This window comes from Hetaerina americana, unplaced genomic scaffold (assembly GCF_022747635.1).
Source record: "Hetaerina americana unplaced genomic scaffold, ioHetAmer1.1.p SCAF_5, whole genome shotgun sequence".
Classification (NCBI taxonomy): Eukaryota; Metazoa; Arthropoda; class Insecta; order Odonata; family Calopterygidae; genus Hetaerina; species Hetaerina americana.
Window position 1 is genome coordinate 65,065,591 of NW_027287095.1, and position 26,993 is coordinate 65,092,583.

A 26,993-nucleotide genomic window follows, 5' to 3' on the forward strand; every position below is an offset into this window, starting at 1 on the left:
AATTGCTGTTTTGTTACTTTTACAACCTGTCATTCACTTCACCGTTGTAATGTTGTTATAATATTTTACGTATTATCCCTAAATGATATACTTAAATCTATGAATTTGATAAAAGTTTTTCTATTTTCTTCCGAATGAACATTTTCAGAAGTTAAAATGTTATATTTCGTTTCTCTGCTTTCTCCATTGAGTAACTGGCCAGAAAGCCTTTGGCATTTTTCCATCTTTATGTAAATAATTCATATAAGCATCGCTGCTTGTAAAGGAAAGTAAAAAAAAATATTCCGAAGTTTTCACATGTTTTCGCTCCAGTCTTTTTGGATGTGGTAACGCATAAGTTTTTTCTCTATGGAGTTAATAGTATCTGGCGTCACTTTGTGGGAATTATGGATATTCGTAATAAAAAAATATTCTATTTGTGCGTGGTATAACGCTGTTCACCCTTATTATACTGTGTAATGAAACGCATTGTGCCACGTGCAAATAAAAGGAAAACATAAAATTAATTTTTAATTATGGATTTCTTGTGTAAGTCAATTGTTAAAAATGTCACAGGTCGATTTGTGTAATCTAGTCAAGATGGTCGTTTCTCAGTAACTTAGAAGCATTGTCTTTCAATTATGAGGCTATTTTTTCGTAAATCGTTCGCAGCGGCGTCAAATTCAGATCTCAAAATTATGTACCCTTTTCCATCATCATCCATCGTGTTTGCATCCATTATAATTCTTTTTTCAATGCATTGACATTTTCGTAAGGGTATTCCTTCCATCTATTCCTTTGTTTCTTCCTTTCATGTGAGAATATTCACCTCAGCAGACCGAGTGACGTCTTTTATCGGTCATTATGCGAATTAACCTCTCACAGTTCATCCGGAAGATTCATCCATTTTTCCTTGAATTTTCTCAACTCAGGTTTCACATCATTTTCTGCCCCTGTTGCCCTTCTGTGGTTCTTGAATTGGTTATCTATTTTCCTTTTGAGATTCGCTACTTCCTGTACGATTTATGACATTCTCATAATGATTCATCCTTCCCATTTTCTCATCCGCTGCTTTCAGTATCTTAATTTTTCAATAACGTTACCCGTTCTTCAAGTGGTCCCGTTCTTTTTTCTCCTTCAAGAACTTCGCTTGATGTTGTTTGAAACGGCGGCAGTTTTGTTACCATGGGCATTCCCTGTTGCAGACGATCCATCGTTGCTCTTTTATCGTTTTAAAACAAGGTGATCTTCAATCGCAGCGTATTTGTGATTACTTTCTGTATTCATATCAGGGTATTTTATGTCACGAACTAGACGCGAAGAGTCTTGACTCTTGAATACTATCAATCCAAAAAATTTAAATCTAAAAAAATCTAAATTCGTTTCCAGTATTCATTGCTTCCCTGGCACAACCTTCAATTAGTGCGAAAAAATCGTTGACATGGCAGTTCCACATTGGGTGTAGAATTCAGGTAGTTTCTCTTTCATTTCGATTTCCCAATTCATCTTTGGAAACTGCTTCTCTTCGACAACCGCAACTCCAACGGGTATAAAATTTTCCTCTTCATTGATTTTCTTTATGTTTTGGATCTGCTATTACTTGTTGGTACTCATGGAGTGTCATAGAAAATGTCCATAGTCCTTGAACAATCGTCAAAGAAATATTCATTTTTGGATGGGGGTGATTTTCGTGTTTACGATGCGCAGATAGCGTTATTTACCTTCGCCAGTTCATAGTCGGCTCGCAAAGGGTTGCGTTGCATGTGACAGTACGTAGTCCCATCGAGGAGGCAGATTGTCTTCACGCGCGCGTTCTACGTGTCTGTCATATCTGCAAAGCAATTCCGTGTTGGAGCGCTTGATTGCGAGGACCTACGTATACATCCATTTATTGCTTCGGCCAGTGTCTGGAGTTGTTGGCAGCTTGGCTGAGCATGAAGGGTGGCCGCTTCCGGTGAAACGCTCAGTGAATCGCAATCAGTTATTTTCCCGCCCATATCTATTTAATCTGACCGGCACGGAAGTTATTAATGATTATTTTTATGTTGTTAATGAAAAATTATGATGCACACACACAAATATTTGATATCCGCGTACCAATTGATTACAGTTACTTGTTAGGTGGTTGTTCAGTTTTCGAATCATGGAAATTTTTCCATATTGCGTTATTTGTTTTTGAGTTGCCATGAATGTTGTTGAATGTGTATTTATCTAGGATACGGAAAATAAAATATTTTGCACTCGTTTCCCAGCTATAGATTGACCCTTATTTCTGCTCTATTGGCCTTGAGGCAGATGATTAAGAAGGAATTGTCAGTACCGCACCCAGCTTCTTTCTACTGGATTCCATAAGCCTGCTTAGAGCTTTTAACAACATCGAATTCTCTGTTTCGTTCCATACAAGCCGCTCCTTCGTTCACTGTGGTAAATTTTTCCGCTCCTAGGGTGATGTCATAAGCCTTTCGGCGTTTTTTTATTGTGTATCGTTCCTCGGCCCTTCCAGTATACCCGGAAAGAGATCCAACCTGTTTTCCTGGAAATATACGAATTAGCCCGCGGTTCGTTTCGGATCTGCGGTTCTCGCCTCGAAATTTTAGTTGAACCGTTTTGACATCACAAAAATAAGTACTTCGCTCTCCGAGTCTATGAGTCAATATGGTGATTTTTTTAATATTCCTAGCCTAAAAAAACCCTCCTTTCAGTGTGTTTTCGGATTGAATAAAATTACTTGTGGTGACGCATATCTCGCAACTTTGCATGGTATATTCGACTCATTAAATTCTTTTTCTTGCAGAACACTTGGGCTGCCTTACTGTGCTTAATGTAGTCTCGAGGCTAACGCAATTTTCGCTCCTTCATTTCGTTGTAGAGTGAATTTAAAAGTAAACCCCTTCCGTCAGTTGATAGTATTACCTTCGACTTTGTAAAAAACTTCTACTTAGAGATACATGTACTTTCTCCCTAGCCATGTTATGCAAGTAAAATGATATCCGAATGGTTTTAGAATACAGGTCTCCGGTGTTTCACAAAGCTGGGAAACAAAAACGAATCAGCACAATGTTTTAGGTTTAATCAACGACTACGTTTCATTCCACGCATCCGCTTCTATTTTTTTAATCTCTGTTCTTACGTACATATGCATTCCTCAGAGGGGTAACATACACTACTACAGGCATCTTCTGACGTCTCGTGTGTGTAAATTATCAGTGCTGTATGGGCGAAAAAGTTGATCGCAGTCGTTTTGACAATGTTGGAAAGGGCAAGAAAACAGTGGTTCCATGTATACGACTTCCCTTCCCGTTCGCATAATGATCATTTACGTCATCTGTTTAGGAATACACCAAGTGTATTGAAAATTATATTTTGAATATAGCTTAAGTAAATGTTTGGTTGAATAAATATTTCCTTCATTGGGGCACAAGGGATCGTGAAATTAAGGACTTAGAGGTTTGCTTCTATTTTCTTAGAATTGTATTCTCTAACTTTTTAAAATACGAGATGGAGCCAATGCTTTTTTTTAATATATGAATTTTTTGTTGATTATACGATGGTTATCCTCGGTTTGTCACCAATTCTTCGTTATTTACTAGGTAGGGATAACTTTTATTTCATCTTCGAAGTTATGGGCTTGTTTTTCTATTACATTATGTAATATTATTTTTGGGAGTTTTTTCAACTGGGAAATTTGAAAACGGTTCAAAAATGATTACAGTGAAGCAAAAATGCGAGGAACTTTCATTGCCCATCGACGTCGGTAATATCATTCCCTTGAATCTCAGTTCGGTTTTTGATAGTAGTTTCCTTATCTTTGTGCGAAGCTGTCGTTCGTTGTCTTAACCCATATTTTGTTGTTCTACCTTTATCCAGAATTAATACCCATTAATGAAATGGAGACAAATTACGTAGGTGCATGCGGATGCTTTCGTTGATAATCACTTCCTCTGTGAAGTGTCTCTTGAGAATTTTAGTATATAATACAGCTACGATGAAATATTTTCGTTATCAATTTATCATAGCCATTTGTGTTTTCGATCATCAACTTGGCTCATGTACTGCCTTGTTATTTCTACAATTAAAATCCTATAGGTCTCACTAGTAGAAAGTAGCAACTTCATTCACTTCTCTCCTACGAAATATTTAGGGTATTGAGGTAATGGCTGAACGTACAGTCGTTGTGTTTTCCTAACTTATGAGAATCGGCAATCAAAATGACATCAGGTTAATCGTAAGAGGTATTAATGAGGTTACCACCATGGCTGTAGAATAGCCTAGCACATGGGGTTAGACGCGTCCTACAGTAACGCTGAGTATGCTTTTCTTTTAAGTAGAGTTCATTCAATTCAGGATTCTCGAGGGCTCTTGTTTGGTTAATGGCGCATTTTAAGTCTTGGAAAATGAACAGTTCACGTCCATGGAATGCCTTCTAATCACCTTTGAATAATGAGATGATGTGGAAAAATGGCATATCACTCGAATGTGTTTTACCGCAATTCACGCGAGTGGCTTGTACGCCAGAAATCATGGGCGTACGTTGACGTCAATATCACGTTTTTTCTGTCATTAAATAATGAATGGATTCAGCCTACAAAAAATCGTTGCGATTCTTTTAAAGTCTTACTGAAACTCAATCGGCTGTAGTAGTTTAATCGATATAACCTCGTAATTTATTATTCAGTGTAAGTCGTAGTAGGCAGGTTTTAGATAAGTTCTGAATTATCAGTTATCTGTCGGCATAGGGTTACAATATCTATTTTAAACGTAATGAGTAAATATGGAAGTGTCCTTTTTCTGAGATAAATTTTTTTTGCCATTGGTGTTAAAGGTCAGCCTTTTCTCACGCGTGTATTCACTTGTGTGAAGTCTTTGTCGCATAGACACCATAAACACAGTTATCAACCCGAAGGTCGGTTTTGTAGCTGCTGTTTGAGGTCACCCAATACTTGGCCCAAGGGCGTGTAAAATTCACACATCAGGGAAGGGGGGCAGTTCCTTTACTTGTTCCACCTATGGTTTCCCTGGAAGTTTTGGTACCCGAAAAATCCCACAACTATGGTGAAGCTGAAACTTCTCATTTGACAGATGTCAAGCGAAACACTAAGAATCATCGTCCTATTTCCCTTACGATCCAAATGAATACGTGTGTCGTAGCGTAAATAGAAGAATGACTCATGAAGATCACCCCGGGGAAGAGGGAAATTATATGACTGTACTACAGTATCCATGGTCGCATAGCAGCAAAAAATTTTAGAAGTCGCCATTCGGCATACTTCGACCAGGAAATAGTCTTGGTAAGACTCTGCGTACACCGGTTGCGTGCAAATAATTGTGGAATTGATAGGAGCACACAGTATTCAGATTAGTTGTTTTTCTTTAGTTCCTATGAAAACCTTGCCGTAAAATATTTTACTATTTTCCATTTATGGCGGCATAACACGCGATGGCGTGATATGATGAAATCTGTTTTTAATAATTTTAATCTGCGAAGGTCAAATTCATTACTTACTCGTGGTCGTTCTTAGTTTTTGGGAGAACGAGTTGCTGTTAAGTTGTCTTTGATATTAGATTAGTTTTGGGGTACATTTTTTTATAAATAAAAAATGAAGCTGGATCATTATTTTGGGTCAGAAAGAGAGAATAGGCTATGAACTGTCTTCCTGGGTGAAGATCGAATGATTTCACAAGCATATTGGTCTTCGTTCTTATTCCTCGAATCTCTTTTGAACATAATTCTAGTCCAACTTTGATCTCGTCATCGACCTTTGTCCAATTTAAAATAAATTCCTTCAAGTAAATTCCTCACTTTCGTCATTCTGCACAAACTCGTGATCAGCATTGCATTGGAAGGTGAAACGAGCCTTGTTGTTCCTGAAAAGAAAACAACTTTGAGCTTTTTTTATGTGATGAGGGGCGTTGGATTCATTCTTCTTAATAATACAATGGTACCAAGTGTGAATTCCTTAGCACGTGTGCAATTTAATATCCCTGGAGAAAGGTCATTGAACAAAGTATCGGATGTAACAGTTTTTTGAACCTGGGGGTGGGATATCGGGTGCTCTGCTGGTTTCACCGCTTACCATCAAAAAGCATTCTCAATCGCTTACGAGAAATTTGGAATTTGGTCCCTGGTAATTGTACGTCACCAAACCTCTCTCGAAACCGAAAACATATGAAGTTAATTGTCTAATTCCAACTTTGGAATGAAAGTAGGCTTCTTTGGCCTGGTCCTCTTTTGTCAGATGAAACGGACGATTATTCCCTCTGGAAATTTTGCTTTTCAAAGCTTGCAAGGTATAGGAGCGGTTGACCATAGAATGGATATTCTTAAACCGCGGGCGCCTCTAAATTGGCTCATATGTGATAAATCCACGGAATTGCCACCTCTGTTGGCGATATGAGAGAATATATATATGGACAATAAGTTTGATATCCCACGCAGCTAAAGTTGTTCTCAGGATCATAAACAAAAGGATAGAGAGTAGGGCTTATGATTACTTAGAGGGTTGATCAGTTTGGGTTCAGGAAGGGAGAGGTACGTGTGATGCCATTGCAGTAATGAGATTATTAATCGAGAGGAATATAGAATACAACCAGGAAGTATTTGCCTGTTTTGTAAATTTCGAAAAAGCGTTTGATAGAGTGAATTGGGGAAAACTAATGAGTATATTGAAGAAAATAGGAATAGATTGGAGGTAAAAGAGGCTAATCCGCAACCTATACATGTCTCAGACTGCTCAGGTGCGAGTGGGGAACGGGGAGTATAATGGGCAACCCTGCCTTACACCTCTTCCTACCACTGCCCAACCGGAGTCCCCGTGGAGCGGGCAGTGGTAGGAAGAGGTGTAAGGCAGGGTTGCCCATTATCACCGTTGCTGTTCAACCTGTATGCAGAGGAATTGATTAAAGAGGCATGGGAAGAACTGGAGGTAGGAATGAAAGTCGGCGGGGAATCCTTAAATTCAGTGAGGTTTGCTGATGACCAAGCTTTAGGTTGTCAGTCAGCCAAGGGGTGGCAAGCATTGCTGAGTGTATTGGAAATTCAGTGCGAGAGGTATGGGATGAAAATCAATATTAATAAAACAAAGGTTATGCGATTTTCTTGAGAGAAAAAGGGTAAGCTAAACATTCAAGTAGGAGGGCAAAAACGAGAGCAGATGGAAGAGTTCACGTATCTCGGAAGTGTTTTGGACCAACACGGTCAAAGTAGTAGGGACGTAAGGAGAAGAATTGCGATAGGCAAAGAGGCTTTCACAAGGAGGAGGGAGTTGATGATAGGGACGTTGAGTAAGGATATTATGGAAAGACTCATAAAAACTCTGATGTGGAGCGTAGCTATGTACGGCGCGGAAACGTGGTCATTGAAGCAGGAGGATAGACGTAGACTGGAGGCTTTCGAAATGTGGGTGTGGAGAAGAATGGAGAAGGTGAAATGGACAGAGAAGAAAGCAAATGAGGAAGTACTGGGTATGGTGGGCGAAGAAAGGGGTTTGTTGGGAGAAATCCTTTGGAGGCAGGAAAAGTGGATGAATGGGGTATTGACCGGCAGTGGGATGTTGAAGACTGTAGTAGAAGGGAGAATGTTAGGCAGACGAGGAAAGGGAAGGAACAGGATAGGGATGTAGGACGGGATGAAGGGAGGAAGAAAGTACACAGAGATGAAGAGGGACCTGATGTAGAGTAGGACGCTGGATTTTGTGTTTTGTTTGGAGTCACAAAATATTTATTTAGTAGATATATATATATATATATATATATATATATATATATATATAGTCGCTTTCTCCAAGTCTGTGTATTTTCTTCGGTGCTGAGGGTAAACAGGGGGAAATGATTGCCAAAATCTTCGGTTCCTTGGAATTTGGTTACGGGGGCTGAGGTGCTTTTACTTAATGAAATATGGACTATAAAGGTTTTAATTGACTCCCGTCGATAATCTATGGCTGGTATCTGGTCGTTAACACACCCCGGGGTATTGGACCTACCTAACACACCTGCTTGGTGAACGGGAAATTCTTCTGAAAGCCTTAGAGGGAAGTTAAGAAAGCAATTTGCATTTATCATAAGGTACACTTCAACCCGATGAATGTTTAACATTCGTGATTTGGTGTTTCTATGTTCTTATTTAATCCTTTCTTCAATAATAATAATAGCATGGTTTATGTAGTTCATTAGCAAAATAGGCAATTTGAGGAAAACCCTGGTAGCATTGCATTAGCTTTGATATGATGATACCTCTATGTTATCGCCGTTTTTCATGTCTAGTTTTACTAGTATAATAAAAATTTATCAAACGCCAGTGTTGTAAAATGTTCTGAAAGTCTCCTAGTTTATGGCTTATGTTCTCATTTATGTATTTATAATATAATTTATGTATGCATTTTATAATATTTTTTGTAATTTATTTTCCCTTTTTTAATCTAAATGGAGCCATATCCTCTTTTAATGTCTCGGTGTAGTTTTTTGTGTTCATTCGTGCGTGGGTGGCTGCATCACTATTAATTTCTCAAATCCCTCTTATTTTCTTTGTTGACTTAAGTGGTGCACAACTCTCGAGCCTCCAATGTTTTCTATTATTTGCTCCCTGCGATCGCCGACGTTATTTTTTGTAGTATTATCCAGAAATTTAGATAATTGTCGTCAGGCCCCCTCTGTAATTGAAAATGTATATTTATTAGTTGTCATATAAATAATAAATTGTTCACACGCCTTCATCTTACGTTGGTAAACTCGGTGTGAGACAGGTTTTCAGAAAAGCAGTTGGAGTAGGTCACGTAGCAGGGAAGCCAGAACATAAACATGCAACGGAATCTGCACCCCTGCCATATTATTCTCTGCCAAATTATTATAATAGGTTCTCCATGCAGAAATTGGCTCGCATATTCTTTCGCCCGATGAGTTAAGAATGGGGAGTATTATTCTTGGTGCATAAACGGATGTAATAGTACTTAAATCGTTTTTGTCAGACAGCTACTTTGTTTCTACGATTGGGAGAAACATGCGATGCCTCTTCGCTTGGTCGATGCCGTATGTGTAACACATTGGTTGGTAACGTGGCAAAAAAGCCATTTGACCTCTATTTAGCGTCATAAAGCTGATCGCCATGCTAATTATTGTGAAATGCCATTTTTCCACCTTCAAATGCATTTCTTCCTTCGCCTTCAGTACCTACTCGTTCCAGGAAACCGACTTAACACCTACCATGTTCACGCTCATCTCGAACTTATCCGCCAGTAGTCCCAACCTGAAATATAATTCGGCCTTGCTTCATCTACTAACCACTTCTTTGTTGATTAGATTACACGATCCCATTTCTGTAAAAAAAACCTCTTTTTGTGACCTGTAGGCTCTTCAGCTCACTATCTTCGTGGTTGTTTATTTTTATGATGCATGAGCAAGGTTGAGGAGTAACCTCGAGTGCGAAAACAGTGTAATATAAGATGAAATAACCGTTAACGTTTTTGTCCAATTCGAATGAGGGGTGAGGATAGAAACTGGGCGCCACTTACTTTTAGAAAAATCATTTTAGTCAGTATACAGTCGCAGTGCGCATCAGGGCTTGACATTTGAACTTTGAACTCAAATACAATCATGGTGGGCTATTTTTCATTTCCAAAACAGCATCACCGTTGTAAGCTGTCTGTCTCGATTGCTGACGGTAAGCGTTTGCTCTGGGAATCTCATCGTAAGTACAGAGTCGTGAGTGAGTGATGGCGATAATTGAAAATCAACTTAAAAATCACGATCGTACCTGTAGAATAGAATATTGGAAGCGGTTTTTAATCAGACGTATTCTCTGTTCAGCTTTGAGGAGCGTTGCTTCAACTCTGGCTCATTCAAGGAAATGCGTTTTAATTCCTTAAAATAGCGTTTTGGCGATAAAACCTTAAAATTAATCGTGTGAGATGGTGGTTCTGAGTTGGTAGCAAAGTTATTGAAATTTAAAAGAAGTTTGTGTGTATGTATATATACCCTAATTATACAGTCACGTAGCCTTTGCTAGCTTAAGGCATTGCAGTGGAAGAAGTTAGTAAGTTCCTTAATAATTATGGAATTTAATGGCCAGTCGACTCCACCATGTACCCAATTCAATTAAACATAAAGCAAATCCCAGTCGTATTATACATTTCAATTTTTATACGTCCCATGGTTCGAATAGTTAGTTCCCTGTGATTTGCAAGCTACACATTACGCATTAGTAGTTCATTTCTCTGCTACTACGAGTCGTACTCGTAGTTTTGTAGGTTTTGTGCTCATAACTACCGCAAACTAAACAAATTTTCTTGTGATCGCTGACATCCTGACCGGCTAACTACTGGTCAAGCCGCTTCACGATTGTTCTCTGCGATTCTCGTATAACAGAAGGGAGAGTTGATAGACATTCGTGTCGACGGCTATTTGTCGGTATCCCAGCGATATTGTAAAATTTCCATAATCTTTCTTTATTCTTTGTATCTAAGCCCCAAATTATCCTTTTGGTTTAAGGTTCCCCGGTGTATTACCACCGATACCAGCAACGCAGTTTTGAGTTGAGCAGATGTCGATATCCTTAGCTAGGTGACCCTGAAGTCAGAAAAAGGCCACGTTGGCACACTTCAGTGGTATACTAACAGGATATAGAGAAAAAAGTGGGTGATCATTTATGTAGGTAATATGTTTCACAGGTATTGGCGTTACACTGTGCTCCTCGTGTACAAATTGAAAGAATGCCAAATTCATTCAGTTTCAAAGTTGCTACATTTTAAAGTTTCTGTTTTGCCAGTGACTGTGCTTACTCATTTGCTTTACACGTCAAACTTGTGCCATTAATTAATCAGTTCTACCTCAACATTTTCCTGAATTTTTCGGAGTCATGCAAGGAATATTCGGCCATTTTAAACGATTAATCGAATTTAAGTCATATTGAGCTTATCATGAGCACTACATTATTCAACTACTTAAAAAAATACTAAACCTGGAAAATCTCTATCTTTCGCCCGTTTCCGTATCTCGGCGCGAGTTTCAAATGAGCTGTTTCAATTCTTTCACTATATCATGAGACTGTGGTTTTCAGAATTCTCGTCAAAGAAAGGGCGTAAAATTTAATTGACAATCACGTGAGCTCCTGGGGGTGCAGCTGCAACCCTGCAATCCTTCGTCGCTGGTCTAATCAGCAGTCATTGAGTCGCGGCCGTATTCTTATGGCAGTCGGGTTTCGACGGTGAATCGTATCACGATCGCAATGATGACGCCGTGAGGGCTGCCTCCGACTCGGGTGTCGCCGGAGAGCGAAGGCGGAGGACAGATGCCTAACGAGCAATCTTAACGAATGCCTCCCGCCGTCGCCTTTGTTTTCGGATCTTCGGGAGCACCGCCCGGCTGCGCTTAATCACCTCTCTCATTTGCAGTGGCTTCGCGGAAACGAAATGCGCAACAGAAGTTTCCCTCAGGATATCCCGAGGAAAATCTTACGGAATGCGTCAAGGAATTATTTGATTTTTTTGCAGTTAGATACCTAAGTTTTTCCAAGTAAGTGGACAGATATTGATTTCGTTTAAGATTTTAGCGTGCCGTACGGAACCATCCTTCAGATGCCACTTTGAATTCCTTTAGCATGACTGAAAACCAGGTATTAACTGCACAGTTATGATTTAGTATGTGAAAGATGTGTGTGCAGCTTTCAACCTGTATAAGCTATGTTTCTCAATAGGTGACTGGCCAGTAAGACTTAGTACAATCTTGCGGGTTCTGATGGCAGTTTGGCTTTCAACGCCGTAGTTCAGCAATTCAAAGCCGGAATTCTTTTTGTAGTCGACAATAACGTGCTGATGTATCCAATCCCTTGCCAGTGGAGTTGTTTGTCATTGCACAAAGAAACTTCTTCATAATGTAAACAAACCTTACTTTTGTCCTCGTCTACCTCCTAACTTCTCCATCGTCAGCGGTGAGTGCTTGGAATATTCTTTCCTCACGCAAAAGTCTACCTAGGTCCAGAGGCATTTCATCTGGTTTCCGGCCACATTCTGTTCCATTATGATCTATATTTGGTCCACATACGCGCTGGGATTCCCGACTGGGATTTATTTCCTTCGGGGCTTGAAATGGTGTTAGAGGGAGGAATCAGAGCCATCCATCACTCAAGGGTGCTCACAGTCAGCGTAAATATGCTGTGCTCGTACGATTTGTTTTCCAGTCTTCTTGAGGGAAAAATTGTGGTTTCCGCATCCCTACTAGAGGGTTAACGATTGCAACTATTCATCTCCATTTAACCGCTACAGCATGTAGAATTCATAATCGTCTGCTATATTTTGTTTAACCGTGGTTCGAGTGTTGTTCAGATTTCGATTGGGATTGTTGTTTTATTCATTCAACACCCATAACTTGTAATTTAACCTGATATTTGCAATATGGCGCCTGTTAGTTTTTCATACCTGAATCGAATGAAGTGTACAGTTATTTTTAAGGAATAGGCGGAAAACTGTATCGGGTTAGTTTTTTTGGTTGTTTTGCAGGAAAACTGAGTCTACACGTAAAGCTTTTGGCCTACGAGGCTACTTATTTTTAAGAACGTCTCAAAATAGATCAGCTTCCTTTGAGATTTAAAGTCAAGGCGACATACGCGCCCCCTGGATTTTATCGGAGCCACAGTAGTTCTTACCCGTAGAACGTTTTTGTGTATTTTTGACGAGTCCGCCCGCTGACTTCAAGTAAATTATTCGATCTCATGATAAAAATATGATCCTTCAACTTTCTCAGTGTTTTCTTTCATGTGGTGACGAGAAAATGTAAGTCAACGAAAACTGGGAAAAATGTTAATTTTTTCCTAACCTTCGATCATTAAACAATTAAGAGGCGCTAACGGGCTGGGATTTGGAGGTCAACGGCAGGATCTTCGAAAATGTAAGTCAACGAAAACTGGGAAAAATGTTAATTTTTTCCTAACCTTCGATCATTAAACAATTAAGAGGCGCTAACGGGCTGGGATTTGGAGGTCAACGGCAGGATCTTCGAATAACTTGTGACGTCACGGATGTATCTTATTTCGTCTTCCAAATACAAACCTGCATTGCAACCAGAGTAAAGTTCTTTTTCCAATTCATTATGTGCATCTATTTAATATATGTTTCAACATAATTTTTTTCGTCGAGACCAAAATCGGTAAAGGGAGAGAAACGCGACGTCAAGATTGCTCGAAAACTTAGCAACCTTTGCCGGAATTTAGCTGTAGCCAGCAAAGTCGCCCAAGCCAAGGATAGCAGACGACGCCCGTATGAAGTTAATACTCGGAAGTGCAAAAAGTAAGAAATTTGATTAGTAAAGCCCATTTTTACGTTTGTTTCAGGAACGAAATTGTTAATTGTCATTGCAATTAAATTACGAAAGAGACCTTTTGTTTTGTTGTGAACTAACTACGTTTGGGAGAGAGGGTGCACTCTACTTCATTTGAGGGTGAGTGCGGATGTCGTTTATCAAGTTTGTTTTCGTTGCATAGAGGCGCTCCCCGGCTTGGCAAGGATTTTGTGTCTGAATACCATATTATTTTAAATTTCGTAGTCTTGTTCCTAAATTTAAACCACATAGCTTGTGTGACATCCCGTCTCCTCACTGTGTTTACGGTTTGGCAGAAAACTGAAACGTCCATTTGTTTTTATGTTCAAATACCAACTCTTCAAGGTTGAATCTGCGAAATTTGGGCGACTTGTAGTTAGCTTAGCTTTCCTTCTTTCGCTCTGAATTGGTTTAAAATGTACTCTGGGCTTGACGAACAATGAATTCGCATATTACAGGGTGCGGCAACATAGCTTCCTTTTTCATGAAGCAGAACCTCTTTAAAAAAGGAAGTTATGTTGCCGCACCCCGTATAGCTCCTCTTGATTTGGAATTTCAAATTTTGTATGGTGATGATTTTTATGTCGTGAATGATACTATATATCTAACGACTCCTCTTTTCCGCTTTGAGAGAACCAAAAACGTTAAGCCATCAGTTTATTTTCACTTCGAATTCAATGTGACCACCTTAATTTCGGTCGGATGAATACATATTGTTCGAGTTTCAAATAGCTGTGTCCTCCAGCCAGTGTTATAATGGTAACCTGAAGACATTTGAAGCGTCAAAAATTCTGTTAAAAGTTACTAAAGTTGCACGTTTCTTTAATAAACTTGTTTCGTTAATCTTCATTAAGAATTTTCTGAAATGTAAATGACGTGCCTATATACGTAACGTGAAGTTGTAAAGTTCATTGCTGAAGATAAACATGGTTTCTATTAATCGTTTCCTATATCAATTCCCATCACCATCATCATCGTGGTCAATTAATCTTAAGAAACTAAACGGTCTGCAAATCACTGCAAATGAAGATGAGGTCATGTAAAAATTACGAGAAACAGCACCTTGGTAAAGTGATCTTCCACGGTTATCTTTCTTCGTATCGCTCTCGCCCGTATGCCTACTTCATCTTCGATTTGAAGAGGACTCCCCGTGGCCTTAGGATTGTCGACCCTTTTCTTTCCATCGAGGGTTCAACGGTTGACGGTGTCACCGTTAAAATAGGTTTGATCTCCTCGCGTGTTTGTCCTGTTTGAGGAGATTCTTAGGTAACACACTGTCTTATTTGACAAAACTTACACTCTCGTGCCTTCATCATCGCCACTTCATTATTGCTATAACCACTCTATATTCGTGGATGTAACTGACCGTCAACAGCTGACACGTAGAATATCACAAAGTTCATCGGGAAAGAATTGTAAACCATGAAAATATCTCTATTCAAAATGCAACAAAAAATTAAATTATTGCCTATTCTTCCTTCCAGTTGGCCGTTCAATTTTCAACCACTCACTGTGCAGTGAACTTTTTATGGTAGCCTATGGTCCAATATCTTTTCAACGCTCCGTTCAGGGTACTTATATTCGTGTTCAAAAAAATTCATTCTCTCCCTCCCAGAGTTCCCTAGCATGAATAAACGAACATATTATGACGTGTCCTTCCGAATTAGGACTCGGCTTCCATCTTCGATCCATGGGCGCAGCGTGACGGCGAGATGACAAGCAAGAATAATTCGCTTGATGAGACCGTGTCTAAGATGTAAGCAGTCCGGTTTAGGGTTCCTTTGGTCTCCGGCCGGATTTCTCTGGAGGAACTTGTTTTTCCAACGTTTAAATATGAAAAAAATGCAGATAAAGTAGTACAAATAACCAGATTATGCTCTTGTTATTGTTATGCGTACTCTTAATACTTGCGAATGGAACAGTCCCAGCTGTTTACATCCTCCCTTGCTGATATTTTATTTGGAAAACCCTCTAAATTCCTTTTCAAGCCTGTCTCTCTCTATCTTCCTTTGTGGATTAAATTCTCCCATCTCTCTCTTTTCTGGCCAGCTTATCCCGCGCACCCCCCTCCATCGATCGTATCTCCCTGCGCCGCCCCATCCCTCCCCCGTCGTCTCTTCCTACCTCTCGTGCTATCGTCGTCGCCGTTCGCGCCGCCGACGCGAGATTCTCGTCTCGCACACATTCGTGTGAGCCCGGAGTATTTAGTACTTCTCCGCTTATTCCTTACTTCTATTTACTCCCGTAACAAGTTCTCTGTCGAGCATGTTGATCTCGGGTATTTCGTGGAATTTATCGAGTCCGGAAAAATCAATAGCCATGCCTTCGAATTATTTGGAAATGTGTTCAATGATGTGAAGGATTGGCGGCGGCTAGGTTAAATCAAATTGGCTGTTGCATGTTAATATCTTCGACTTTGAAACTTTTAGCAAATCAAGCTATCCGCTGTAGCTCGGTCAACACGGTTAATCAGATACGTGTTTTTTATTGTTTGATTCAAATTTAAACGTGGTATGGGCTCGACTTTATGATGATCTAGGGATGTAGAAGCTTATTTGATTGACTTTATGCATAACAATGCAAAATGATTCTGCTTTGTTGAAAGCACTAGTATTACTAATTAACCATCTATTTATGTTTTTGAAATTTGTTGCATAAGATGATATTAATGGGGTATTGTACAAATTGATCAACGCTGGTTGGGGAGTTTTAGGTCTTGGGGAAAAAAGTAGTATTAATTGCTTAAAAAATATTTATCGTATTGTATTTAATTGAAATGTGTCGGAAGTTATTCCTTGATCTTAAACATATAGTTGTAAGTAAAATGTCACTTGATACCAATACATTGTTTTCGCTTTAATGTTAGAAACGTATCAACACATGCAAATATACCTGTACTTCAGTCAAGGAGTCATTTACCCCTTCGCGGAGGGAAATTCGAAAATGTTGCGGCATGGAGCAATAATATCTCTTTAAGGGATGCCATGCACACGTTTCACGAAAAAACTAAATCATTACATGAATTCATTGAATATAAGCTATTTAAAAGTGGGATATTTCTTTGTTTTGTAAATAAGATCGTTTTGCTTAAGATTCAGCGCTGTTCAAAATAACACAGGTTAAGCGGAATCTAATTAAGGAATAAATAGCGTGGAAAACGCTGTCATAAAAATTCTCCCGTGGGTAAAGCTTTTTTCAGTGATACTTTGTTGACATTTTCAGAATAAGTGCAATTGTTACTCAACTGTTGGCTTGTTAATTTAATTGTTAGACAGGTAAGTTCACACAGGACCAGCGTTCCTCGTCAGGTGGCTTATGTGTCGTTTCCACAAGGAGAGCCCATCCAGTTAAATAGAAGAAAATAAATACTGTTTACTAAAAAACAACCTAAACTTTCCATATTCAAAGTTATCTTACTTGTACGCTCTTGGTCTTCATTGGATTTATTTTGATATTTGTATTCGTTTATTTAAAGACGCGTATTCAATTCCTGACATTTTTATTTTTCCAGTAACACCAGCAAAATACGCAGTTTCAGGATCATGTGGAATTGTTTTGAATTTGAGGCAGGGATAAATGCTGTCTGACCTATTTAACCCGAATTGTCTGAACTTCAAGTCGGACGGATTTTCATGGCGTTTTCTGAAATGCCAAGAGGTTTAAGTAGTCATGACGAAGAATGCCGAGTCACATTAATGGGCGTCTCTATAGGACTGAGCGAGGAAGTAGCCTAATTTGAATTACTTCACCCATATTTGGATTAAAGTTTGCGTTACCTTCACTGCAACGAATCCGTAATTTACTTATGTAGGCAAGATTAGTAACATGTTGTGGTTATATTTGCCATCCTGTACTTTTACAGTCCAGGGATAAGAAATTTGTGTAATTTATTCGTACAAATATAAATGAGTTAATCTACGATAATCGTAGTGAATTTTGTGTACACTACACATTTCCTACATTTATAATTAAGTGTAACTCCTCTTATCATTCCCTATGCAAGTAAAGAGTTCTCCACAAAATTGTAAAGGTGTCCTGTTCTTCGTGCAAAAGTTAGTGCATTTACTTGAGCTAGACTTCACTCAAATTAGTAGTAACTTTTTCGATGCATCCTAGCCCCTAGTATTTACATTTTGTGTTTATTGTCTATTTGAAATCTTAACCTGACCAGTAAGTACTATAGTGCCCCTAGGATTCATCTTTCTTCAATTTTTGATTCCCTTAAGCACCAAGTCAGACGTGTTAAATGGAGCCTGACCAGGTGGAAGCTGTTAACATTAAGATTTCAATTTGTAGTTTCAGCTATTATTTTAAGATAAAACCGGAAGCATGCGGAAAACCTAGCTTGACTTAACTAAATTTAAGTCTGAGGGCCTTCTGGAACTTCAAAATGATATTAAAAATATCAAAAGTTTGTTTCCTTGTGATAGTTTTGTATTGGTGCTGCCTTCACTTGGTGTACTTCTTCAACATGTTTTCGATTGTTGTTACCTGCATTAACTTATTTATAAAGGTTAAGAAAGTCATATTTGACCGCAAAAAGCGCACCAGATGCAAAAGCAAGGTTACCTACACCCTGCAACTCATGGCGCATATGGCGCATATTTTTCTCCGGTAAACTTTCGTCCCAGGAGGAAAAAAGCGTCACACTGCAAGTTATAATGGATAGGAAAATGTCAGTGCGAATGCAATTAGATGCCTTGACGGTTAAACCTCTTCTTCCATCGGTCTCGGTAGGCGGAAATATCGTCATCCGTAGGGGAGTGGTGTCATGTTAGGAGAAGTGATTGAAGGTGGAAGAAAAGCATAAGAGAAAACGACGATTGTACACGAAATGACGGCGAGTTAACAAAGGCTCGGGCGTGAGAATCGAAAAACGGATCCTTGTTTCGTAAATGGCGCGGCGCCGGTATCTCCCCTCAATCCCCGCTCTGCACTGGTGCGTGCAGGAGGGGGTGAGGCGGGCGAAGCGCCGACCCACCTCCCCACCACTCGGGTACGGTGGCCACGCGCTAAGGAGAGGAGCCCTGACGGCTGCCGGGAGACACAAACCCTTTGTTTTCCATAGATACATATACATATATATGTATATATGGAAATGTATATATATAAGTATATGTATATATATATGTATATGTATATATATATGTATATGTATATATATATGTATATGTATATATATATATACTATATATGTGTATATATATATATATATACTATATATGTATATATATATGTATATGTGTATATATATATATATACACACACATATACACATATATTTTTCGGTATATGTATTTTTTATATTTATATATACACATACAAACACAGCATATCTGTCCGTGCCCTCCCTCGTCGACCTTAAGTTCTCTCTCTAGTGCCAGGCTCTGCCATTCTTTTTCACCCCCTTTCGTAATCCGACGTCGCGGAGGTTGATCATGTCTCCCACGTGCCCACGGTTCCCATGCGTTCAGATTAAATGGGGAGGAAGTCGGGGAGTTGCCTTTGTTGATTCAACTATGGCAGTTCGTCCGAAAATCGTGTTTTATATGCACCCACGGTCGAACTTATTGTTCCTATCTATTCATCCATTGGTTTATTTCGGTAATGCTGTTTGTTTTGGTTATTTAAAATTGATTTTGCCCCTTAAGTAAATTTTGGTATGCTCAGGCTAATATGAACGTGTGTTTGAGCTCCAAATCACCTCTCATGCATGCGTGCCAGCTGATATGTGAGTAACGTTTAGCATCCTGTGTTGAGATTAAACTCTGTTTTACAAATCTGAATAGTCACTAATGTGTTATCGTGTTGATCGATAGGAATAACCGACTGAAGTTCACCGAAGACAGAGTGGAGAGGTTCGACGTCTTCTCGAAAGATATTCATTGAAATAGCTACAGGAGAAAAAGGAGGGCTAACCTCATTGCCGGCGTAAATACCCGGGACACTGGATATTGATGGAAAAAATGTATCTCATTTATAAACTTATTAAGTACTGGAAATGCGTGCATTTAATAGTGAAGTTATAGTTGTACACTTCCCTCATTTACCAGATGCATTTGGTTTGCCTACTATTATAATTATTTTGGTAATCAATTCCTTCTCTCTGGTCACACAGGGGTATCTGTACCAGTAGTGACCTCCTCCTCTCCGATTCGTAATAAATGCTTATGAATGTTTTGGCCCTACAAAAAATGTCGCAATAATTCTTCCCGATTGCAGAAATCTTGATAACGTAAAAATATATCAAATATATTTCGGTGTTTCGAATTGTAAGCACTTGCATCGTAATATGTGAATCGTCAAAAAAGTTTTTATATTTTGGATCGGCGCTTCGATTCTTCGTGCTTTCGTCGAGAGTAAAAGCGTTCTAAATTTTTTTATGCGCTGACACTCATGTTAATTGTTTATACTTCTTTAATAATCCGCATTACTCCTTGATCGCCCATCTGAAATTTGAAATATGCAGTCAAAATACGGAATAAAGGAGTAATCGCACTAAAATGCATAATATTGCTGGCTACTTTTCATCTGAGCAGTTTTCGCCTTCTTTCTGCATTTTAACCTTGAGTCGATGAGGAATTGGCATTATTCCGCTCGCATGGCCGAGCGCAATGTTATTTCTGCAATGAGAGAAGCGGGATTAATGTAGACTCGTTTATAAAAATCCGAACTCCTTTCGCTTCCCGACCGTAGAGAGATGGAGAGCGAGCAACACGTACGATATCGTACCCCTTCCCTGGGGTTCATGCTCCTTTTCTCCCCATCCCAGTGGCTCCTACCCCTCCCATCGGTATATATACCCCTTTTGGACCTAGGCTCCGTGCCAGCTCGTCCCCCTCCCGACATCTAATTACGCCTCTCCTTGTCGCTGCTTGCACGGAATCTCATCTGGGGGGAAGGGGGGGGGGGCGACGCGTGTTCCCCTGACGATGCACGCTCCTCTGCGCCATTCCTCGTCTCAGAGACCTCCCCTCAAATCTCTCCCCCGTCTACGCCTCGGCTCGACCCGTGAACAGTTCGGTCGATAGGTCCCTCCCTCCCCCATCTCACTCTCCCTCTCCAAACGACTGCCCCCCATCCCAACGTCCCGTGCAAAGCCACCTCGCCCCTGCGTTTATCGTCGGCATCCTCCGATCCTGGGTGCTCGGAAATTCAGCACGGCCTGCATCCGGTGTGGGCCCGGAGATTTTTTGGAGGAGACGTTGCTTCAGACGGAATTCCCTCCTCAAGCCTGGCACCATTTCAGGAACAAGGGGTAGTCTCATGTTGGGATCATTCTTGCAATCCTCAGATGCCTCGATACTCCCTCTGAACGAGCACGGCCTGTGAACCTCCGTCGGCAAGCTGGGCGTCGCCAAGAGGTCCATGCACTAGTTCTATTTTGTGATGAGCAGTTGTCGGCAGTCCTATTTCCGAGAAGCACCGTGTCAGGGGCATATTTACCGCCGCCCTTGGTGGCAATCCATCAGGGCTTCGAGGTGGCCCGAGCTTAATGATCGATGTGGTCCTTCATTAGATCTTCAAGGCGAGAGTTTCCTGTTTGTATCGACCATTGGGTAGCGTAACGATTGTTTGGGGGATGTAGGATCGAGACTGGAAGACGTTAAAATGCTTTCGATGAATTTCTATGCTGGATGCGCTAACTGATGGAACTGGTGTCTTAGAATTGTCTTCGTAAATTTTAACACCCATCGTTCTTCTCTGGGATTGGTAGTGTTCGCCACAGCGTGGACATAGCACCCCAAAAATTAGCAACGTAACCGCTTCCTCGGGTGAACCCGTGGATCGATCCCCCGGGATGCCATCGCATCTCCCTCGTCTCTCTTGAAGGCCGCTCCCTCCCAAGCCGCCCGCCCTCACACTCCCGACTTGGCCGCGTTTCCCACGCTTTCCTTGACGATGTCCCGACGTCACGGGGAGCGAGAGCTGGATCGCTGCTGCTCACCTCGCCGCCCCCGTCAGAATCCCTCGCCGCCCCCGTCTGCCACCGCGCACTCCGAGCTCCGCCGCACTCCCGGCAGAACGTCCGCGCAGAATGTCGCAGCCCAACAAAGTGGAGTACCGGATCACGGTTTACTACCAGGATACCGTCATCGTCATATACCTGTGATGACTGCGCGCGGTCGATGGCTGCGGCCGCGGTGGCGGGCGTCGCGATTGCCCCTGAGCGATGCCGACGTAGCGTCCTTCGGCGGGAGGCCTCGGCGGATCGGTCGGCAGATCCCCCGGGGAGTCCACTACGACCACCATTAAGGCATCCACGGCCGCCCCTTTTTCGTCCTGCTTTCGAATTCGCTAAATAAGGGCACCTGCGGACTCACCTCGCACCCCGCCTCAACAACCTCCGATCCACCCCCGATCCACCCACACCTGAAACCGGTGGCTACCCAAGGGCGGTCCGCAGGCTGTCCACCTCCCCCGCCCCCAACATCCTCCCCCTTTCCCTTTTCTCTGCGAGCGTGTGCGAGTCGTGGAGCGCGAAGAGGAATGGTGTGTTATCGCGAGATTGTTGGGCAGCAGCGTTGGTGGTCCACCCCTCCACCCTGGCATCCCTCTCCTCCAGTAGCGTGGCACGTGGTGTTGCCGGCGGGAAGGGATGGCGTTGAGAGGAGGGGGGGTCGGTGGGGGGTGTGTCGGCGGCGGTGCGTTCGGCGTGAAGATCGTCGTCCGCGGGGGGGTGTGAGTGTCGGCGGCGGGTGGGATGGAGCATGAGGCCTGCCCCCTCGCTGCCGCCGCCGAGGATGCGTGTCCTCGGTGGACCCGCGTCCGATGTCCCGTGACCATGACCAATCTCTCCGTCCTGTGCGCCCTTCTCTGCCTTATATGTCCAATCGTTGCTCACTCAGCCTTCTTTGTTTACAGACTCGTCTTTGGGACACTATACCCGGCCTACGCTTCCTACAAGGCGGTCCGATCCCGGGACGTAAGAGAATACGTAAGTGAAATTTATATTTCAGTATCTTTTTTAAGTGATAATCATCAGAGATGTGAAATTGGGAAATGACATTGCTGCTCTCTCTCTAATTTTAATTGCATCACATTGTGTGTGCGTGAACGGCAAACTTATAACATTTTTCCCAAAATTGCAGTTGGCATGCAGAGAAAATAATTAGTGTAATTATTCAATGGGCCGCTTGAAACTGAAAGTTTTACTGACAGTGTAAAATGATTGTGCTATGGGCCTCAAACATTCCTACCTCATAGTGTTTTTCGATTCATTTTAGTTCGGCTAGCTGGCGAACGAATGCTGTGAAGTTCACAGTGAAGGCCAACGCGGAGTGATGCGTTTGGAGAGCCAATTCAGCTGGGATTTCTTCCCCCTGAAGTTCATTTTCTGAGGGAAATGAATTAACACGAAAGGAAATCCCGGATGCCTTTGCTCTTTGAATGCTTCAACTTAATTATACAATGTGACTGATGGTTGAGGCCGAGACTTTGTGGAAATCCATTGCGAACAGGAGTTTCAGAAATAACTTTGCAGCTTCCGCATAAAATAACTTATTAGTTAATAAGTTATTTTATGTGGAAGCTGCAAAGTTATTTCTGAAAATTAATTATACAATTTAGTTTGGTTTATTATACTATTACCGTGTCAATAAAATTTGCCTCTGATGTCGTATATGCTGGGAAGCAATTTTTAAAAGTTTGATTTGTATCGAATTTAAAGCTATTTTTACTGTTTGAATAACATTATTTTTTAATTGACATTCCTTCGACGTGTAAAGCCGAACACATTGCGGTCGTTGCCATTGATTATTTCCAATAGAGCTTTCCTGGCGTCTGGACAGCTTTTTTTCGGCGCTGTTGTTCGTCATGTCTTTTTTTAGGCTCCCTTTCGCGTTCTCAGTTTCTTTTTTAGAGGCACTTGAAGGCTGAACCTGAAAGCGCCGTTGTTCAACTGCTCTTCTTTTATACGAAGAAAATGGCCTCTGAGGCGATAGGAGATTTTATTTGAATGCCGTAGCTGGTTTTTGAGGGATTTGAGAAAATTAGTTTTGATTTTTACCTTTGAGCAGTGAACCAGCCGATCTTAGAACAAAATTCTTAAATTTTCAGCGGTTTTTATGCGCCTTGGTAAGCACATTTGGCTTTTCGAGTGCACGTACGTGAATATGCCCTTTTGCTGTGTGGACTTCGTAGTTCTGCGCCTGCGCGATGCGCATAACGTGTCTATTTTTACGATCACAATGTGTATGTAGTTAATTTTATGTAGGTGACGGCAATCCAAACAGTGTAAAACGTATATAAAAGGGTCTAATCGTTTGTTGTTGTTTACGTGGAAGTCACCACAGAGATATTTTCGTGCACCACGCTGAAAATTTGCCTTACTTTCTTTTTTGAACTTTTTTTGGCAATTTTTTTTTTGCCTCGTACATTGTGTGTCCTTTTCTATTCTCGGTATAAAATGCCATATCTCTGTTGAAAAACAATACCAGTGCTGATGTAATGCAATCCTGCTGGGTATTGAGAGTAAATGCTATTAAAAAGTTCGGAAGAAGTCTTAAGATATTGCCACGAACTGGCCTCATTTGACATAGAAGTGTGGATTTTTTAATAATTGTTATTGGAGTCAATTGTCTAACATCTCTTAAAATAATGAAAAATATATGGGAACTGGAATTTGGCCTTTTAACTTTTGATGCTTCCGTAATATTACAATGTGTAACTCTTGACTATTATTTTGTAATATATTTGTCGTAATTTCGAAATTTTTCGACCTTTCTCTCTTTGCATTTCACGTTTTAGATTGGAATCACCGTTTCCTGTTCGCCAAATAAAATGCAGTTTGGTGATGGCCGCATTTCATATGCATTGTGTTTACTTGGTGATAGGACGTTAATGTGTTTCTGCCTTAGCTTATTATTTATATCGCTGAAACCTTACTCACTTTCTGAACACGTTCTAACGTGCCACTTCCGTAGTCATACATCTATCAAGGAATCACTATCGTGTGTCATTTACTCCCAAGGTTTCTCAATGGGCGAGTCACGGTACGTCGGAGGATTGCGTATAAAACGCAGCGTCGTAGCGTTTGTTTTTTTCTCGGGCGAGACAATTAAGGCTTGTTGATGTTTGTCAGAGGTTGGACATAAAGAATATTAAATATCTGATGGCATCGGCCAACAAAGCAGGCACTCCAGTTCCGATGCGTCAGCTTTAAGACACTGCGTTCTTCGTCTATTTCCACTGGAGTATGAATCATCGATACCAATGATGGTGCCTTCTTGTTTATACCTTAATGTTAAGACCACCGATGCTGGGTAAAGCCGGGACTGACACCTCTTATTGGGTAAAATATTTTTATCCAAAGCTTTCCGAGGGCATGGCGTCAAAGAAAGGTGCGTTGGCAATTAAATATCTTGATTAATATTTCAATGGAGTTGAGATGGACACACGTACGTATTTAACGTTAGTCTATCTTCAGCATTTTATTGCCACAGGAGCTATAAAATGTTGAAAATACTAGAAATAATTAGTGCATACTCGTTCAAATTTCATAACGTATCCGCCGAGTCACCAAATTGAGTTACAATTTTGAAGGCCTCGTCAATGTATATATAGGGTGCGTTCCGAAATGAAGGCAGTTATTTTTAAAAAGGTAGTGCATTGAACAGATTTGTACAAACACTTAAAATTCTTCAAAGTACTGTCCTTGGGCCTCTGCGCAATTTTTTTCAGCGACTCGGCCATGACCGGTTCGAGCCCTGGAAGGCGTCTTCGGGGACCTCTCGCAAGGTCTTCGTCATGGCTGATTGTATCTCTTCTTTGGACGAAAAACGGGTTCCTTTCAGGGCTACCCTAATCCGAGGGAACAAGAAGTATGCTGGGGCGACGTTAGGACTATAGAGGGGGGTAGCGCTGGCACCTGTTGTTTGGCCACGAACTCGCGGACCCGTGGTGCGTTGTGGCAAGGCGCGTTGTCGTGATGAAGTTGCCAGGTAGCGGATATGTCTTTTCTCGTCCTGATGGCCCGTTTTACGGAGTTTTTCCAGCACATCCTCGTAGAAGGCAGCGTTCACTGTCTGTCCTTGAAGTACAAACACCGTATGGACCACTCCTTTACTGTCGGAAAAGACAATGAGCCTTGTTTTCACTTTTAATTTGCTCATTCTTGCCTTTTTCGGCTTGGGGGACTGGCCGGTGTGCTTTGGTGTTTTTTTTCTGGGTCGTATTCAAAAACCCAGATTTCATCACCAGTGATGACGTTGTTTAAATAATCAGGTTAATTTTCAATGCGCACATATTCCTCACCAGTAAATCTTCAGTAACAATGCGAAAAACAACGGTAGACGACAGTTCAGTTCATTGGTAACCATCTTGACACTCAATCGACGGTCCGAGTCCAACAATTGTCGAACACGGGCCACATTGTTTCAGTTTTGCTGGTTGACGGCCGCCCAGAGCGTTGTTCGTCGTGAACCTCTTCTCGGCCCCCTTTAAAGGCCTTGAACCACCTCAAAACTTGTTAGTAGTACAGAGCAGTGTCCCTGTAAGCCTAGCGAATCATTTTATTAGTCTCCTCAAGAGATTTTTTCAGTTTAGCACAAAAAAATATCGCGTAACGTTGCTCGATCGTCGATTCCATTATTTTCGCCACATGGTCGGCGAGTAGAGGTCTACAATAACTGACGTTCTGTCGCTTCTACAGGGTAGACAGCACTGAGACCGGTTTAGCGACAAAGCTTAGAGTCCCCAGCTACTCCAAGTGGATCGATCCCACCTCGACCAATAGGAGCGGCGGAGGAAATTCAATTGCATTACTTTCGGAAAGCACCCTCTATCTCTCGATATTTCATCTGATTGTGAGGAGAAAAAGATGAAGGTTATGAGATGATTTAGGAATGATATCGAGGTGGTTGCGGCCATTTTTGGTACTCGATGTTGTCTGAAGATAATTACTTTTTGCGACATCCTTTCACATTCCTTATTTTGAATGTGCATGAGCTGTTCACTTACTTGTGTCACTTATGAGATGGTAATGCGAAGGAATTTAAATTTGTATTGGGGGTATAGTGATTTTTGTAAAATGTCAATTTTGAGCTTGTAAAGAGCCCTTGAGTGTTTCAGTGGCCACAGAAATATTTATTTACTTGGGAGACTCCGCAATCTTCCTATTCAGCTTGCCATCGAAATGCTCGATTTCTGTCGGGTGACTGCAGCGACGGGACCCGAGAGCCCTGATGGCATCGAACAACAATCAAATGAATGATGTCATTCTTATTAATTCTTTCAGAACCCCAAATTCAGTCTTAGGCGGAAAATCGGGAATCGGGGAATTTCGTTTCACTCGGAGTAGAGTACCAGGGGCTAAGAATTTTAGAAGGAATGAAGATTTCCTTTTCAATCATAGCCATTGTGTTCGTCAAACCCGATTAAATCTGGAAAAATGGTCTTATTCAGCGCCTGAGCTTAGAAATCAATTAAATGATAGAATATCATTAAATGAATTGAAATCCATTTTACTTCAATATTTCTGTACCTTAAGAGGAAGATGAATGCATAGGTCCGTCATTTTATAATTAGAAGGTTTTATTGAAAATACGTGTGTAATCGGGGTTCATGTGTTAAAATATATTCGTCAAGTTTTTTCAACCATTTATATAATGTACTATATATTACGAGAATACTCCAGTGTTTGTTAGCTCATGTTATAAAACGTCTATACCCTCCCGTTGTATTATAATTTTTAATCCGGTCTGTAATATTAA

At 41.0% G+C, this 26,993-nt stretch overlaps 1 protein-coding gene across 3 annotated transcripts in view; it reads left to right on the plus strand.

Annotated features, from left to right (window-relative positions):
* The window catches only part of LOC139693944 (uncharacterized), a 108,936-nt gene that overhangs the window by 24,741 nt on the left and 57,202 nt on the right, over positions 1–26,993 (plus strand). For 2 of the 3 annotated variants that reach the window (XM_071592292.1, XM_071592293.1), the window contains exon 1: positions 21,944–22,219. In XM_071592292.1, the coding sequence (XP_071448393.1) occupies positions 21,986–22,219 (234 nt within the window). In that variant the 5' untranslated portion in view covers positions 21,944–21,985. Of the gene's footprint in view, positions 1–21,943; positions 22,220–26,993 lie in introns of those variants that run through there. The other variant, XM_071592294.1, reaches the window with a different exon arrangement.